The sequence below is a fragment of the Schistocerca gregaria genome, chromosome 11 (genome assembly GCF_023897955.1).
Source record: "Schistocerca gregaria isolate iqSchGreg1 chromosome 11, iqSchGreg1.2, whole genome shotgun sequence".
Taxonomy (NCBI): domain Eukaryota; kingdom Metazoa; phylum Arthropoda; class Insecta; order Orthoptera; family Acrididae; genus Schistocerca; species Schistocerca gregaria.
Window position 1 is genome coordinate 81965849 of NC_064930.1, and position 19905 is coordinate 81985753.

The 19905-nt window shown below is 39.2% G+C and overlaps 1 protein-coding gene across 1 annotated transcript in view; it reads left to right on the forward strand.

Moving 5' to 3' along the window:
• Positions 1–3574: 3574 nt before the first annotated feature.
• Positions 3575–19905, forward strand: part of LOC126295329 (uncharacterized) — an 84284-nt gene continuing 67953 nt past the window's right edge. Inside the window, exons 1-2 of the mRNA XM_049987796.1 lie at positions 3575–3815; positions 3912–4186. Coding sequence (XP_049843753.1) covers positions 4025–4186 — 162 coding nt within the window. The 5' untranslated portion in view covers positions 3575–3815; positions 3912–4024. The remainder of the gene's footprint in view (positions 3816–3911; positions 4187–19905) is intronic.

The window sequence follows — 19905 nt, forward strand, 5'->3', positions numbered from 1 at the left end:
TTCTTTAATTCCAGGTGTAATGTGTATAAGGCGACATTCAGTTCTAGTGTTTTTGAGTATAGGGAGCAAATTTCATATTTCAACCAAGCTCTTTCAGCTGTTTGTTTAGCATGCTCTGCTGCAGGTGACATGTTGTTTACATTAATTTTAATATAATTGGGAATGGTGTTGTTGGCTGAGGATATTTTATTGTACTTGAGGTTCAAGTTCGTTTGATGTAGTTTCACTGTCGTTTTCAATATCCATAGTAAATGCACCCTTATCAGCTTGAAAATAACTAAAGTCATTAATTCGACAGGAGAGGACCTGAAAACATAAAAAATATCGTCCAGGAAACCAACTCATTGGTTCCTCCAAAAAATTCGCTATAATGGGCTTCAAAATTACATTACTAAAAATTCAAGTCTATCGCCAAATCAGCACGAACAGACCAAAGCCAAGTTTATATTAAGAGCTAGGTACGAGTATTTAGGAATCTTTAAACAACTGGATGACATGGGAAATGCTATTGTTATTTTTTTAGACATGTCAAAAACCTTTGACTATGACATTCTTACTCACAAATTAGCCCTTCCTTGCTCTGAGCACTATGGGACTTTACATCTAGAACTTAAACATAACTAAACTAAGGACATCACAGACATCCGTGCCCGAGGCAGGATTCGAACCTACGACTGTAGCGGTCGCGCGGTACCGAAACGAAGCGCCTTGAACCGCTCGGTCACACCAGCTGGCGACCCTCTGTCTATAAATCGCCAGTTAAGGATGGAGTACCATTGACGATGCAAATGACCTTAATAAAGCAAAAACAAAACAAAAAAATGTTTACAGGTGACACCAGCACTTTATTAAGTAACATCTATGGGCAAAAGGGTTACAAAGTCAGCAGTTGGTGCTACAATGTGTTTGGTCACTATATCGTTTCAAAACAATAAGATAATAATAAAGAAAAACACTCTATGAATTTTGACTCATCTCCACTTCTACAAGAATTTTCTCAATTCAGGCTACCATTTCTTGACAATATATTACTGAAACTGAAAGTGACTGTAATGTGAAAGCTCTTGAAACAACGTTTTCAAAAGCTTTTTATATTCTCCATGTACCAACCGAAAGTGCAAGCAAATCAACAGTCATTCAGACATGGTATGCCTTCTTACATTCATTAACCTACTTTCATATGGACTACCGTATCGGAACTCAGTCCCAGAAACGTAACTATATATATATACACTCCTGGAAATTGAAATAAGAACACCGTGAATTCATTGTCCCAGGAAGGGGAATCTTTATTGACACATTCCTGGGGTCAGATAATCACATGATCACACTGACAGAACCACAGGCACATAGACACAGGCAACAGAGCATGCACAATGTCGGCACTAGTACAGTGTATATCCACCTTTCGCAGCAATGCAGGTTGCTATTCTCCCATGGAGACGATCGTAGAGATGCTGGATGTAGTCCTGTGGAACGGCTTGCCATGACATTTCCACCTGGCGCCTCAGTTGGACCAGCGTTCGTGCTGGACGTGCAAACCGCGTGAGACGACGCTTCCTCCAGTCCCAAACATGCTAAAGGGGGGACAGATTCGGAGATCTTGCTGGCCAGGGTAGTTGACTTACACCTTCTAGAGCACGTTGGGTGGCACGGGATACATGCGGACGTGCATTGTCCTGTTGGAACAGCAAGTTCCCTTGCCGGTCTAGGAATGGTAGAACGATGGGTTCGATGCCGGTTTGGATGTACCGTGCATTATTCAGTGTCCCCTCGACGATCACCAGAGGTGTACGGCCAGTGTAGGAGATCGCTCCCCACACCATGATGCCGGGTGATGGCCCTGTGTGCCTCGGTCGTATGCAGTCCTGATTGTGGCGCTCACCTGCACGGCGCCAAACACGCATACGACCATCATTGGCACCAAGGCAGAAGCGACTCTCATCGCTGAAGACGACACGTCTCCATTCGTCCCTCCATTCACGCCTGTCGCGACACCACTGGAGGCGGGCTGCACGATGTTGGGGCGTGAGCGGAAGACGGCCTAAAGGTGTGCGGGACCGTAGCCCAGCTTCATGGAGACGGTTGCGAATGGTCCTCGCCGATACCCCAGGAGCAACAGTGTCCCTAATTTGCTGGGAAGTGGCGGTGCGGTCCCCTACGGCACTGCGTAGGATCCTACGGTCTTGGCGTGCATCCGTGCGTCGCTGCGGTCCGGTCCCAGGTCGACGGGCACGTGCACCTTCCGCCGACCACTGGTGACAACATCGATGTACTGTGGAGACCTCACGCCCCACGTGTTGAGCAATTCGGCGGTACGTCCACCCGGCCTCCCGCATGCCCACTATACGCCCTCGCTCTAAGTCCGTCAACTGCACATACGGTTCACGTCCACGCTGTCGCGCCATGCTACCAGTGTTAAAGACTGCGATGGAGCTCCGTATGCCACGGCAAACTGGCTTACACTGACGGCGGCGGTGCACAAATGCTGTGCAGCTAGCGCCATTCGACGGCCAACACCGCGGTTCCTGGTGTGTCCGCTGTGCCGTGCGTGTGATCATTGCTTGTACAGCCCTCTCGCAGTGTCCAGAGCAAGTATGGTGGGTCTGACACACCGGTGTCAATGTGTTCTTTTTTCATTTCCAGGAGTATGTATATATATATATATATATATATATATATATATATATATATATGATGCAGAATATAGCAATTAGGGCTACGTGCAATGTAAATGGCCTGAAAACATGTAGACCGCACATTATTAATCTGAAAATGAAGCTGCTAAGCATTGAGTATATTTTTTCAATTCAGTTCTGAGCCTTTGTAATTTTAAGAATTTTTTACTTTGTCGACATCCACTTGGAATGAAAATATGCCCTGCTCATATATGTCCCCATTTCCTCACAGCCTACATTTATGGAATAGCAAAGGAACCGTTCTTAAGTTGCGAACCTTGAAATTTTAACGAATAAGAATCAATATCATTAAGCAAACAAGGACTGCTATTGGAGCTCTGACTTCATCAGCTATGGATCCAGATATGGTAAGTCTGGATTAGCCTTTCTTATATCACATACTTCTCTTCTTGGTTGTGCGAAATGTATAACAAGGAAAAATTCATTGACAAGAACAAACGTCGCGTATTGCTGGGTCAAATGCACATTTAAGAGCCGGAAACTGTATGAAATTGCCTTCCTGAGAATGTGTTATTCACAGAAGCACAGAGTTAATTGCTATCAGAACCAATTGTTGCTTCACACGATAGGAAAAGAACAATAATGAATATTTATTTAGACTGTAGTTTTCTAATGTCTTGGGGCATCTAGATGTCAGGCTCCGTCCACTGGTTTCAAATATGTTGCTAGTAACGTCCCAGCAAATTTGCTAAATGCTTCGTAGTTTATATTTTAGCATGCGGACCCTTTTAAATGGAAATTTTCAGTTATTATTACATGTTAGCAGTTGTCGTTTACTAATTACAACGAATTTTTCTTAAAACGATAAATACAAATTATTTTATTCTGAAAAATGCTTCTTAGTCCTCTGTTGTTCTTGTCAGCGTTGGTATTGCTGTTTGTGTTGTTAAACATCTTTGGTTGTTGAATTTTGACTCCTGGCGTTCAATTTGAAACTTTGACGGTTATAAGAAAGATTTAGATTGTTTATTTTGAAGTGTTTTTAGTTTAGTTGTTGAGTTGTGTTTGTCGGATAGTAGCTTAAAGAAAGGTGACTCGTATTCTCTTATGTGGTGTGACATCCATATTCTGTTTATGGCTACAAGAACGAATGTTTCAAATAGAAGGATGTATCTGGTAAGTTTATAGTGACTTTGGTGCACCTGTGAAGAGTTTTTGCTTGATAGCGATGGCAGGGGCGCATTTCATTTCCTTGTTACTCTGTTGTTTCAGGAGACTCGCATGTTTTAGTAATCGGACACTTTTACGTTGATAGTTACTCTACATTGGTGGCAACATTAATCGGAAATTGCGAAATAAGTTCCCTTATTAGTGGAAGAGGGAAGATGGGAAATTGTCCGTCCACTGGTCTCAAGGAATTATTTGAAGAGGTCATCTCGAATGAGAGCAAATACGACGCGGTACTGCCAAGCAGTGGTACACCAGACAGAATGACGCTTATTGATCCGAGATCTCCTTTGGTAGACGCAGAACGGACACCGATCGAGGTATTTCATGTGAACTTTTTTGTAATTTTCTTTCTTTGCGATTGTTGTACAACATTAGGTTCTCACAGTCGAGTCATTCCATGTCAAATCAACACACATATTTTACCTCACCCTCTTAGATTTTGCTGAAAGTTGGTATACTTATAGTGTGCACGGAGACTAACAAAAGTACCAAATTTCAATTTTTTTTATCTCAAACCATTTCTGAAATATGGCTGTGTAAAATTTCCAAAAACCAGCCAAAAATGTGTGAATTGGCTTTTTTTAAAATTGTCCTAGGAGCTGCCCTAATTGAGCTAGAGAACTAGGAAAGGTGTCATTTTGCACCATTTTCCATGCTCTTTCCAGGGATATACAACATAACATAGCTTCTAATTAATAACCTTTTCCAAAATATTAATTAATATTTTGATTTAATTTTTTTAGAAAAAGTACATAATTGAAAATTTTCAAAATATTTCCCTAACTACTTCATACTATTGTAAATCACATGGCAAAATATAAATCTGGGATGATGGGTTCATTGTTAAAAAAAATTATTCCTGACTTTTGTTTTTCACTTATGGCCCTAGTTTGACCAAATTGATCTTTAACAAACAGGAATTTCTTTAAAAAATACTGAAAGGTAATTAAAAAAGTATTAGAAATATCAAAACATCACCTTATTAAACAAAAACTAATCAGCATATTTTATAATTAAGTTGATTACTTATTTTAATTTCATACAACTTCACTAACAGTATATTAACCGATATAACAAAAACAAGAAATTGAGCATTTAACTACAAACTGAAATAAAGTGTGAATAAGTACAAGTATTTACATAATAGTTGTGGTCCATGATGTTTGAAATGGAACTATTAAACAAATTAAATATGTAATGTTTGTTTTTTGAATAACAGGTACCTGTACATAGCAAAAATTTATCACAATAGGTACTAACAATAATTTTAAAACAACTTTCTATAAAATATACATTAACACTAACCTGAGACAAAAATTAAGTTTTGAGTTGAAAGCAGTTTCGCAATAAATTGTCTTGGAACTTCACATATTACATTTTAATAAATCTGACTGGGTGTGGTTTACATCACTTCCATTAAGAATGCATGTTCTCCCTGTCGGAGTAAATGGATTCACTTTTGTGAGAACATTCACAACTGACACCCACAGGACATCTGCATGTGCAGGATAAGAGAATGACTTAGCTGGTCCATGTGGATGAAGAAAAGTTATTTTCACTTCATCAAGTTCATTTTTTTCTAAAACGTACCCAAGCCACCAGTTTCTGCCATATACAGTGGTGACATAGACTGATACATCTTGTAACTTCAGTTTGTCTGGTGATGTAGTTACTTCCCTCTCCCAACTCTGCATATCACCTGAGAAGTATTTGACCATTAATTTTGATGTAGTGTTGGGAATGAAAGCGTGAAATTTCTGTGTTCCTTTGATTGTCAATGCCTCTTCTAGTCACCTTTTTAAGAATATTTCTGAAGCAGCATAATCTTCTTGAGTGGAATATGCAAAATCAACATTTGTGATATTATCTGCTGCCCCTCAAATAGATCTCGTGCGGTTTGGATCTGACTTTGGTATGGCTTTTGCAAACTTGCACGAGCTGCCAGTCTCTTTACTGCACCCCCTACTCCATCACAAGGCCCTTTCCCATGTGCTGTGGCTGAAAAGTGCCACTCAGCTTTTATGTTGAAGTCTTCCTCATGAAGGCAAAGGTTCAGGAAGTTTTTCTTATTTGTATACTGAGCAGCAGAACTGCCAGAATAATAGTGTATATTTTTTGGAATCTCTTGAAATTTGTTTGTAAAGGATCATTGAACACTGCACCGTATGACCCAGCAGCTTTCCCTTTCATGGCTGCACATCGGGAGGAGGGCCAGGCTCTCCCTCTTGGGATGAAACACTTTCCCCGTTACCTGGTCTGTACTAGGACAGACAGACACAGTCAACGTCACAGTCATTGTTTTTTGTGAATAATATCAAGAACAAGCCTCTCAGTAAGCTGCGGTCGGGCTCCCTGTTAATCGAAGCTTGCCCTGTCACCCAGTCTGCAGCTCTTCGTGCTTGCGATTGTCTCGGCAATGTCCCAGTGTCTATTACCCCACACCAGTCTTTGAATATGGTCTAGGGAGTGATTTCTTTTTATTATATATCTGCTTGTGTATGTGCGGATGGATATGTGTGTGTGCGCGAGTGTACACCTGTCCTTTTTTCCCCCTAAGGGAAGTCTTTCCGCTCCCGGGATTGGAGTGACTCCTTACCCTCTCCCTTAAAACCCACATCCTTTCGTCTTTCCCTCTCCTTCCCTCTTTCCTGGAGAAGCAACCGTTGGTTGCGAAAGCTTGAATTTTGTGTGTATGTTTGTGTATCTATCAACCTGCCAGCGCTTTTGTTTGGTAAGTCACATCAACCTTGTTTTTAGATATATTTTTCCCACGTGGAATGTTTCCCTCATATATATATATATATATATATATATATATATATATATATATATATATATATATATATATATATAAAAATAAAAAGAAGTAAAGCACCATTCTGCAGCACCAGCTAGCCTTTATATATGTCTGCTGTGCCCTTTGACACCTCTATGTAATTGCATTGATGCGGTAGTGCAGGGCATCTCTGCCACTATTCTTCATGTTGCTGGCACTGCCATTCCCCTCCCACATGGCCTCCCTGTTACTGACCGTACCGAGGATGTAGCAAACATTGTCCAGGACTGCCGACGGGTGCTGCAGTGATTGAACGGCGCGCTTCGTAGACCACCCTCCTCGCTTTTGTGTGTCGGTGTTAATGCTTACCACATTATTAAGCAGAGTAAAAAAGAATGCTAGGAGCGCTATGTCTCCTTCCTGGGGGGATACGCCTCGTTACCACAGGTTTTGTCTGAGCTCTGTAACCATCGACGACAGTCGACTGTCCGGGGTCTTATCCTCCGAGGTGCTCTGTTTGTTAATCCATTTGTCTGTGCAGAACACCTTGCAATACACATAGCGACAACATCAGTGTCCTTTTCCTATTGTGCTATCTTTCTCCAGCAGAAACACAAAGTTGAACAGACCCTATCACGTTGAACCCTATAATGAACTCTTCACTAAACAGAAATTCTTGCAGGCTTTTACCTCATCACATGACACGGCCCCAGGCCCGGATTCCATCTACAACCAGATGATCCAACACTTGGACACTATCCAGAGGCAAAATCTCCTCAGGGTCACCAACTGTATTTGACTTGACGGTGCCTTCCCCTTGCAATGCGAGACAGTATAGTTATCCTCGTCCTTAAGCCTTTGAAGAACCCAATGTCTCTCAGCACCTACTATCTGATTAGCGTGACGAACATACTTTGTAAATTGCTTGAAAGGACAGTTAGCTTCTGATTATGTCGGGTACTCGAATTTCGTGGCCTTTTGTCCCTGTATCAGTGTGGCTTCGGGGAAGTACGATCTCAGACTGACAATTTACTCAGATTGGAAACAGCAGTCCAGTTGGTTTTTACTAATTGTCAGCAACTACTCTTCTTTGACCTACATAAAGCCAATTTTACATGAACAACTTTCTATTCAAAATTGACTATGCGATTTGAGTGCACATCCGGGGCCTGCATGTGAATCGACAGCCGACCACGGCGCGAGTGGATCAGTGTCGTCAACGATCGACAGACTACGCTGAGTGTGGAGCTCTAAAATTCTGAGTACACGGAATATTGCAGAGGTGCAGAAGCCGTAGCTGCACCATATGACAGTTTTGGATTTCCAGAAGAAGACAAACAGCAAATTTTTACACTAAACTCTCATAGTGAGTATTCATCATCACTTGCTAATAAATGTCACACTTTTTGGTATTGTCACAACGAATGTAATTATTTGTATTTTGTAATCCTGTGGTATTTTTTAGAAATGGAATGGACAAAGAATTCTACCACTGTCCCGGTTTCTGTGTACCAGGGTGAAAACATACTGATAGATATGGAACACCGCTGTACCGCAACGAGGTAAATTTGAAACTCGTACAATATTATTTGTGGTCCTTGTACCTTTATTTTACATGTAGACATGAGTAGATACATACACGTGTACAGAAGTGGCACTGAAACATCTTGTATTTCCTAGAATGCAAGGGAAGATAGTCTAGATCGTGTAGCGCCAAAAGTGGCCCCGAGTATTGCAAGATTTTACTGCCAGTGAGTGCAAGGCAAAATTTTCAACATGAAGGTCTCACTACAGTGCTGAGCTGGAAAATAATAATAATAATAATAATAATAATCTGGTTGTAGATGGAATCCAGGCCTGGGGCCGTGTCACGTGATGAGGTAAAAGTCTGCAAGGATGTACTGGAGAATGATGAATACAAATTATACTGGAACAGAACCATTATAACAGATAAAACAACACCACATAACAAACCTGACATCATACTCACCAATAAAAAGAAGAAATTAACATAACTAATCGAAATATCCATACCCAATACAACAAATATACAGAAGAAAACAGGAGAAAAAATTGAAAAATACATCCAACTGGCTGAGAAAGTAAGGGCATGTGGCATCAGGATAAAGTTGACATTATACCAATTATACTATCAACTACAGGAGTCATACCACACAATATCCACCAGTACATCACTGCAATACAGCTACATCCAAATGTTTATATACAACTACAGAAGTCTGTAATTATTGATACACGTTCAATTACCCGAAAGTTCCTAAATGCAATGTAACATATACCGTACAGTTAAAAGGAAGTCACGCTTGATCAAGGTCCGTGCCACTTTCCATTTTTGACCAGACATAACATCTGAGAAAAGAAAGAATAATAATAATAATGTGCCAGAGTGAGAGGAGTAGCTCATCTGGAAGATTTCGTAACACTACATGAAAACCCAACTATCATTCCGAACAGAACTGTAAGTGTTTTTAGTCAACTTTTTATTCTCGTGCACAGCAGTTTGTAACAGTGCTTTCTATTCGCAAAATTAAGTTTGTTAATGCTGTTGGTGCTGTACTGAGATCAACAAAAAGATCTTACTGAATATGTGATAGAATATTGAGCACAGTTTTGAGATAAGCTATGAAACATAGGAAGAAAAGAATGCTCAAACTGCATGTTTTATTACTGAATGAAGTAGTAGTCAGAACTTTTAGGTAGTAACTGAATATATTACTTGAAGTAGTAACTTCAAAAGTGTTCAGTGAATGTAGCGTAGCTGGCAGTTCTAGAAAATTAGTTCTATTTAATATATTTATTTGTCCATTGTGTCTGTAACAGCAGTGACTGCTGCAGATATGCCATGCCAGATTAATTGAAATTGTACACTACTTTTTGCCGAACTTACCTTAAAATGCTTCACGAATGAAACTTGTATTTTACATCTGACATTACTATTAACACTCGGCTTGTACATTTAAATGAACGATGCATGAATAGGAAATTGAACACTGTGCAATGAAAGTGGATATATTTGTGGACTTAGTAGAAGCAGTGACACTAAATACCACTGCATTGGCGGATTTTATGTTCTCAGTGAGTTTGTTAAAAGTTTCAAACATCCATGTAATGTACTCTGACACTGGGCAGAATTGTTTTCTTGATTGGTGGCTTATGCTGAACCTGGTTTTATTTTAATGACCAGCATCTTTACCAGTTAAATATTTGTTAAATAATTGAAATGTTTGTCTAATAGAAATGCTTGGCAGAGGAAGCATGTTTAGTGCTGTGAAAACGGATTTAATTACATTTACTCTGGAGGTTTTCATCTGTATTTAAAAGTAGTTCACCTTACTGCATAGTTCCCTCAGAATACTAAATTTTGATTTAGGCGGGACTGAGTGTAACATAATAAGAGCTCATATCTGTTTAGACTGTGGCACAAGATTTTTGAGTTCTTGATGATACAGCGTACTTTTCTGGCTCAATATTATGTAAAAATCAACATCTATTTTTTTCAGACACTGTTTACAATGAATCTGTTTTACAGATGTTTTGTTGATATATGGTAATGCAGCACACTTTCTAAACAAATTAGAATAATATTTTTGAACCTGATTATGGTTATTAAAAACTATTACAAAGAAATTGATGCAATTTTTTCCTTCCAAAGTGCTTCCTCAAATTGAGGTACCATTTAATCCAATGTTACACATTTGAAGGAGACGAAATTTTTGCCAGATATGCACGGCATGATGGCTGAGGTACTAGACCTGTTTAATTGCACATACTATGTATATTAAAAGGATAAAAATATCACATTTTAATTTTTATAATTTTTTCCCAATAAAAATGTTATTCTATAATTTAGTTGATTTTGCAATAAAGCTTAGGTCTACCACATAAGTATGAACTATTGCAAGCTATAGAAAAAAATTAGAGGAAATACTTGTGCCCTACTTGCAAAAAATACAAGTTGCACGAAATTGCAAATAAAGATGAGAGTCCAATTAAACTGTGCCTCAGAACATTCCTGAAGCATAGTCTTCATCCTGCAGCATTTCTTCATCTTCAAGCTTCATTTTAGCACTTATTGCTTCTTTCGTAACTTGAAGAGTGAATCTTTGTTTCTTGCACCCTTGTCTGTCACATGCAAGCAATTGATCTTCCATATTAGAGCCACATGTTATGCCTAAATTTTTCAGGACTTCCAACCTTCCTATTATTCCATCCATCATTGAAACATATCACTGCACCCAGTGCACCAACTTTTAATGTATTTAGTCCAACAAAAACATACTAGGGTAATCTTTCCCATATGCAATGGTTGAAACTTTCATTTGTATTCTGAATGCCCCCATGAAGACATTTACTGAGCAAAACAGGGTCACTCATGTCTCTAAAAATTGATTTTATTTCATTCATAACAGGCTCAGAAAGAGAATGATTATGATGGTATATTTGACCACTTTCTTTTGCTTTTCGGTAACCATACCAAGAATCTGCTCCTTTAGGGCAAAGTCCGTGAACAGGGTGGTCATCTGTGGATAACCTATGAAAACAGGCGGCACATGCAGCTTTTCTCTAACATTATTCAGAGGTGCAGTTCATCTCATGGTGAGTCCATAATAACTCTGAAGAAGGTCTGTTTCAGTTTCTGTAAATCTGCCTCGGCCAGACAGAGATTTTCCATCAGATAGCAATTTTCCTTCCATTTCTCTTCGTAGCTTTGTCAATCTAGCACCCATCCTATTTTGCACTTGTCCACGACACTCCAGTTTCGTTAACAAGGTATTACCATAAACATTAAACTCATTAATTTTATTGAAAGCTTTAGAGTCCCCATCACACACTCCATACCTCCACTGTAACCACCATAATTCTTAGCACACTGATGTTCAATATGTCCTTCAGTGTTACCGTGGCAGGAGTGACAGTACTCGGATGAGCACTCAGTGTCAACAACTTTTCCATTCTCCAGAGAAGTAGCACTTACAACACCACGATGTCCTCGGCGTTGCCGTGTCCCATCAAGTGCAAAAGCAATGTCCCTAGTTTCTTCTACTGCACTTTTTGTAGATGCTTTAGACACAACCGTCAAGGCACCCAAAAATATTTTTATGTACTTGCTGAACTTATTGTGAGGAGGAGAAAAGTCCATCAAACCACAAAACGTTTGAGCTGACTTTTTTCTTTCTCCTATTGCACACATTGCATACACTAACTTCAAAATTCACATCATATGAATTGTGCACAATGTTCAAAGTCATTTTTGAGGTAGATTTATTGCATGATCTACACAGAACAACTAATTTTGACACTAAACCCTTCCTGCTACTTTGTTCTTTAGTTATTTCCAGACAGCCTACACCATCACTTTGTTTACATTTCACCACTTCTTTTAATGTGTAACATGTTAAAGTAATACCAGGACCATAACCAACAAGTAAAAAGACTTAAGGGCCACAACATTAGCATTAAAAAGAGTCATAAATGGATTAATAAGTACTCTGTGTACCTGCACAGTGTTAAATATTTTGGCCAGTGTAGTGAGGTTAAAGTGAATAAAACAAGTTGTATAATAGTGTCTTATGGGATAGTATCTACACAACATGCCCTGTGATTTCTTCCAGCAACTCGGCAGTTCTCTGCTGGGTTGGTGGCGATGGGAGGAGAGTGTTCTGGAGTGCTATGGTTAAATAGAGGGGGAGGGGGGGGGGCTGTCTCTCAGCTGCAAAGTCCACTTAGAATCTGACACGGAATCCACAGGGTCTTCTCCATTGTTAGCAGTTTTAGATGACTGAATGCCACCAACATCAATGTCATTATCACTTAACTTTGCAGTGGTGTGGAAATAAAAAATGTGGAAGTATTCTTGGATCTTCTTCTTTGGAAGGAAGATCCCTTTACAATATACCAGTTGGTTCTGAGATGTTGCACTCATTCAGGGATGATGAAGAAGGGTAAATCACATAGTGCTTAGAGTCAAGAAGGGTAAATGTATCCATTTGTAGTAACTGACTATATTCCAGAAATGATAGCCAAAAGTTATGAGTGGAAATCACTCTGACGCCATCAACAGTGGCTCTCTTGTACTGCAAGATCTTTGCTTACCATATTTTGGGAGGAGGGAGAATGGATCCAAACAAGAAAAAAAATCGTGTGGTAAACATGGGTTCTAAAATGCATTGCAAAGAGATTGCAATGGAAGAGAGATACTGTCAGAGGTATGAGGACAATCTTCGCTTATAACTTTCAGCTCTGCTGTTGCTGGATCCAGGGTCTCTTACCTCAAATTGATACATTTACCTTCCTCCACCATCTGTGAAACTTGGTAACATCATCACAGACTCTCCCTGTACTTCCTATTTTTATTGTTTAAGTAGACTGTGCAGATTGAGGTGCAGTGTATCTTATGTACCAAGGCATGCCAAAATTATGAATGCTCTCTTTGTGCTAGATCAAGATAATAAAAAAAGTATGCAATTGTATATACCATTTCTGCTGCCTGGAAATATTCACACACACTGGTGGTCAGTGGTATTCAGTTTTTGTTGAGGTTCTTCTACTGGATATGCAGTTTGACACATCGCTGGCCAGTTACATATTAGTTAGCCATTTAATTGGTCTCCATCATAAATGAAATGTACTTCAACATAATTAGACAATTAGTTTTGTTACTTCTGGGGTGTATTTAACACATTACTTACTTTTCAACAAAATTGCTTCGGTTACAATAATTATACCCCTACAATTACTGGTTACTTACCATTGAACACTAAACATTGATGTTCATTCCACTTTTCATTGTACTGACATAACTTTGATATATCAGTCTTAGCTGTAAATGGCATAGAGAAAGCTCACAATTTGGTGAATTGGGCAGTATATCTTGTATGTTGCCCGCTTGCAAAAACAGCTTATTCTTAATGAGTTTTGCTTAGTGACACACCTTCATTAAGGTGTAGCTAGACCAGATAGCAGCTTAGTACCACTCATTGTGGGCCATAGAAAACTAGTGCAGAACTTTGTTGAATATTTGTTTGTGGCATGAAAACCTGATTTCAGTAAATTTTTGGGTAACATTTGTGATAAAAGTGGTTGTTGAGATCAGTAATGAAATAAAATATTGTCAGTACATAGTGACCAAATGTGTTACCAATAAAGCTCATCAATTTGGAAATTCTCTTTTGAATTATGTGACCTTGTGATTAATTTAATGTAGAAATGATTTCCAGTTGCTGTAAGTAAACATTTCATAAAAACATTGCAGAAAAACTCTTCAGAATTTATGCAGCAAGTCAGATTATTGGATATCCATGGAACAACTTCAGTTATATGTTGATAAAATATTATGTACAACACAGTGTCATACAGTTACTGTTTTGTCCTCTCTGCAGCTGTGCTCACAGCAACTTGATGTCTAATGTGCAACTAAAAATGAGGGAATTTTTCAGCTACCTCACAATTCTGGTACAGGAATCCACAGGACCAAAAATGTAGCTGACAGCTGAGTACCAGAAATCAACAGGACTGATGTCATAAACTTTTATGATGAGAATAGTAATGTAAGCCAGTCCATTACACTTATACTTTTTATTGTCTAGTAAGTAGTAATTAGATCTACTAAACATCATCCCCCCTTAGATGGATAGCTCGCCATGTACATCATCAAATGTTGAAGGCCCAGATATCGCGATTGATATAAGTAAAAGGCTCCCTTAAGGGTAATGTTCATAACCCTCTACACAAATAAGTTTATTCCACCTTGCAAATACAGATATTAAATATTAATTTCCCTGCGTTGTCTTTATCAATTACATTAGACATTAATGAAATTAAACTGTAATTCACAGTGCTCTTGGAAACTAATACCATTTTTCATTACAGAGTATGGATGTGGTAATAATAAATGACAGTGGTGAATTTGAAGCCCCTAGTATTCCAGTGGTTTCTAGTGCCTATTCCGCTGCACCTAAAAATGTGAAGAAGGTGAAGAGTGACAGCGATCCATTACTAAATACAGTTTTGGAGAACTTAAATTCAAAATTAACAGAAAAGGCATCAGACCGATCACCATGTGTTGCTTTGAGGCAGTTCATTGTGCAAGAATTGAGCTAGCTAAGAAATCCTACAATTGTAAGGGGTACAAAACATAAAATACTGAAAATTATAATGGACTCACAAGTAATTGATGATAATTACTAATTGTATAAATTTTGTATTTATTAATTTGAAAATACATTGACATTCAATAATTGAAGTTCTTAATTGACTCCCATTTCCAAGGGACAAAACTACTTGTATTAAAATATTCACAGTATCTGTCCCGGACTTCCTTTGCATCCCTTGGAGTTCTGTTTCCCTTCTGTTGGTGTATGCTACTCCACAGAGCACCAGCACACGATGACGCTTTCTCTATCGTACAGGACTTCATATTTTTTATGTCCCTGGTTGACATATATGTGCTGTCTGCTTCGTCTGTCGAAAAATTATGTAAAATGCAAAGTGTTTTTGTAATTACATTTTGCCTATAGCAAGTTAAATATTTGTCTGTAAAAGTTGGAAATGGTAACCCAGAATATCAAATGCATTGTCAACAACTCTCCTTGCCCTTGATAATCTGTAACTGAATATCTTTTTCCAAGTTTCATTTTTACAGTCTTTGTATGGCTTCATAACATAACTGGAGTCTGAAAGGGTAATCTGCCACAACAGCATATGAAACAGATTTGTTGCTGTTTTTAGCACCTTTTCCTGTGGAACTTGCAACCAATTTTCCCATAGGGCAGAAATTATTTCATTTTGTTGAGACTCCTCCATCATTTACTCACCCATTGCACTCATGTCAATCAGAGAAAACCAATAGTTAGCAGCAGTGACTGCTAATAATGAAATGCTATTAAATTTCTTGTAACTATAAAAAAATGAGCCATCTGTTCTTGGTGCAGCAAATGCAACTTGTTTCCCATCCATTGCACCTGTAAATAAAACAAAGATCTTAGCAACATAGATGATTTGTCAGTTTCAATTAACTAGACCTCCTTTCGAGTCAGTTATTAAAAAAAAAAAAAAAAAAAAAAAGAGAGAACAACTAATTCCTTGATTAAGTAAGATGCCTAAGCAATTTAGGAACTGCCAAAGTTTGTCAAACATGTTGGCAATCACTTGCAATTCTTTTTCTGTTGTTGGAGCCTATGGAACAGCAGTAGTGAGACATTTACATTGTTTTCACAATAATGATTGAAGATAATGGTTTTGCTGGGATGATACTTAACTACAGCTTTAAAGAACACACTTACCTTCAAATATTTATCCTTCAGTACATTCCGAATTGCTGTGCGTACTTGAATGATAATGTGTGAAATACTCGGCACAGACTGGTAGTCTAATGACAAAAAGTTTGACCATAGACATGAAGTAAAAGAAATTTATTACAGATATTCTGTGTGAGAATGCCACACCCCTGCAACTTTCCCCCTTTGCCAAGAACCCGAGAGTAACAGCTAGGGGAAACATTCCATGTAGGAAAAATATATCTAAAAACAAAGTTTATGTGACTTACCAAACAAAAGCACTGGCAGGTCGATAGATACACAAACATACACACAAAATTCAAGCTTTCGCAACCAACGGTTGCTTCTTCAGGAAAGAGGGAAAGACGAAAGGATGTGGGTTTTAAGGGAGAGGGTAAGGAGTCATTCCAATCCCGGGAGTGGAAAGACTTACCTTAAGGGGAAAAAAAGGCAGGTATACACTCGCGCGCGTTCACACACACATATCCATCCGCACAGACACAGACACGGGCATTTGCCTTTACAAATGTCTGCTTGTGTCTGTGTATATGTGTGTGTGTGTGTGTGTGTGTGTGTGCGTGCGTGCGTGCGTGCGTGCGTGTGTGTGTGTGTGTGTGTGTGTGTGTGTGTGTGTGTGCGCGCCGTGTGTACCTGCCCTTTTTTCCCCTTAAGGTAAGTCTTTCCGCTCCCGGGATTGGAATGACTCCTTACCCTTACCCTCCCCCTTAAAACCCACATCCTTTTGTCTTTCTCTCTCCTTCCCTCTTTCCTGAAGAAGCAACCGTTGGTTGCGAAAGCTTGAATTTTGTGTGTATGTTTGTGTATCTATCGACCTGCCAGCACTTTTGTTTGGTAAGTCACATCAACTTTGTTTATGACAAGCAGAAACAATATGTGCTGGCTGCTTCTATAAACTGTACTGCCAACAAAATTATGACTAGCAGTAATCTATTCAGTTACGGTAATTACTTCTAGATTACATATGGATGCTACTTTGAAAAAGTCAGCTACTTCACCACTCAGATGCTGTTATCTAATACGTCAAACAATCCAGTATAAGTTGCCTAAGTACAGGCAAAATAAGGTTGCACCTAATACAAACATTACAGTCTTGCAGAATTTTTCATTCCTGAGTCCCAGTACTGAAGTATCTTAGAGTGGCTAATCAAACATTCATTTACTTTGTATTTAAATATGTGGAATATTCAATTTCTTGCTGGATGTCCACTTGTAACTTGTTATATTCTACTACATCAGAATGGTAAATTCCATTCTGAACATTAGAGAGGTGTACAGTTTATATAGAAATTGTTGCTTTTAGTATTGTGGTTTTGAATTACGGAGTTCAAACTAAATACTATTAGGGACTGTGTGTATTGGCATATAAGAATCTGTAGGTCCTTGAAGCTTCAGCAAGATGTTCTGTTATCATTTTATAATATACTGTTACTGCACACTTCTGTAAAATGGTTAATGTATCTACCATGCTGGTACCACCTCAGTTAATTACCCATCTGGATGCCAAGGAACATAACACTTGAAGTCTCATCCGTTGAATGCCATATTAATCACTACTTCTGATACCCGTTAAGTCATTTTCATATGTTTGTATCTGCATATTAAGATTTAGGGTGCTGGCTGTGAACCAGCTGTAGGCCTTTTTCAGTATTCTGCTGCCTGTCTCCAGTATGGATTTCTTTGGACACTTTATCGGTACAGCAATGCCATTGCAGTTTTTGACGAATCCTCATGTTCCTCGTAAATTATTTATGTATACCAAGAACAGGTGTCAGCCTAGCACTAAACTTAGCAGCACTGCATATTAATATTCTCCCACTGTGAATTTATTCTTATTCCCATTTTTTACTAAAGCGAGCCTCCATTTGCTGCTGTTACAATAGTCAGTCAGTACTTGGGGGAGGCCACTAATACCGTACCATTTTACTTTTCCTAGCAGAACTTTATCATCCACACAATCAAAGGCCTTTGCAAGATCATAAAAAATGTCAGATTGATATTTGTCATTCAGTTTTACAATAATTTAGTTTTTGAGATCATATATTGCATTCTCGGTAGACCTGACAACTTATTTACATTAATAGTTGCAGAGCGAATAGTGTTAGATATCCAAATAATGTAACAGTACTACAATTAGGAGTACTTGGACATTCAAAGCAGAAATGTAACCTAAATTACCACTCAAAAGCCCATTCTATTCATCAGTGTGCAAAGTTGCCCGAATGGGGTGATACCTGGAAAACATAACTGCTGTAGTACATGCAGGATGTAATGCATTTGAATTTCAAACAAGTGGGCTAAAATACAAATACTAACGGTGCTAAATTACCATAATTTTTCTACATAAACAATAAATAATTTAACATAAAAGCACTCTTCAACAGCTTAATCATGTATTAGGATGGGAACACAAAGGTTCTGTTTGGTCTTCATCAATGTTCTACAGAAGTTAATGATTATGAGACCACTCGAAAAAAGTGTATCAGAGTACCGCCAGGGGTGGTGTGGTAGACACGCGCCACAAGTGTCGTTCTTGTAAAAGGGGCGTAAGACATACAACACGGCTTAGTGCCATCAGATTTGTCACCCTCCATGACGAGCTTTCGCAGCCTGCTTCAGATTTTTATCTGTGAGTTTTTATCCCACCTGCTGTTTCACTCAGTGTTGCATGTCATCTCATTTTCTGACAGATGCGTTATGCGTCAGTGGGAGACTAAACGGTTGCCGGTGACAGACAACAAACTGTGGTCGCTCAGATCGAACACAAAGGCTTGGCCTCGCCGCTGGAAGGAGGTTTTACTTACCGCACTGCGCATCGGGCATAGCCCTTTCACACATGGTTTCCTCCTCCGGCGGCAGGATCCTCTGTTCTGTGAAGTTTGTGGCATGCCACTTTCAGTTCAGCATATTGTGGCTACTTGTGACCTCTAAAATGATATTAGGGCAGCCCTCGGTCTCGCTGGTGATCTGCTCACCATCCTTGCAAATACCAAAACCAGTGATGAAATTCTGTGAACGGTCAGGCCTCATCCCTAAAGTGGTAAGGAAGGGGGGCAGAGTTTAATACGTTATAAACTGCTCTGCATGTGGGGACATCCTCTGTCCCCACCCATGAGTTTTGGATGTTGACTTTTCCTCAGGGTGCTGATGACCATGATGGCGAGCGCCCGCTCAACTCAAATCATCATTTCTCTCAGCACTTCTCAGATTTTGAAGAACAGGGTTCTATGTTATGTGTCACACTCTTCCTGGTAACCATCAATGGGCTTGCAGCTTCTGTTGGGCCTCTGGTTACCCCGACATTGTATGTTGACGATTTTTGCATCTGGTGCCACTCTCACTCAGTACAATCTGCTTAGCACCAGCTCCAAGGCGTCGTCCTACAGGCCTCCCTGGCTTCCAGTTTTCTCCCTCCCTTTTTGATAAAAAGCTGATGTGACTGCCTCTTAGTCCCCACCTGAAGACTACATGCATGAGGAAGATAAATGTCTCCACCTCCTGGCCCACACATCTTGGAGTGCAGACTATGCTACTTTACTCCATCTTTACACGGGGTGTATATAGTCCGGGAAAAATCTGGGGATTTTTTCATCTGGGAGAAAACAGGGAGAAACCCAGGAATTTTTCGGAATCCCCGGAATTTTTCATTGTTTTAGCTTTCAGTTAAATTTTTGTAATTTCGACTGGGAAGAATTGATTCTATAGCAAAGAATGTTACTGTGCCCTCCTACTGGAGAATGATACTGCAGCAGTAAAATATAAACGAGAGAGAAAAAATAAAACTTTAGTGGCAATGGAAATGCGCCATTTACACCAATAAAACACCGTACACCCACAAGCGTCTTTAAACTGCACAAATACGTCAAAGGCCTTGGGGCGAATACTATGTAATACTTCGTAATAATAAACTGTTTTCTATGAGCATGACATCACAACTGTTTATGTT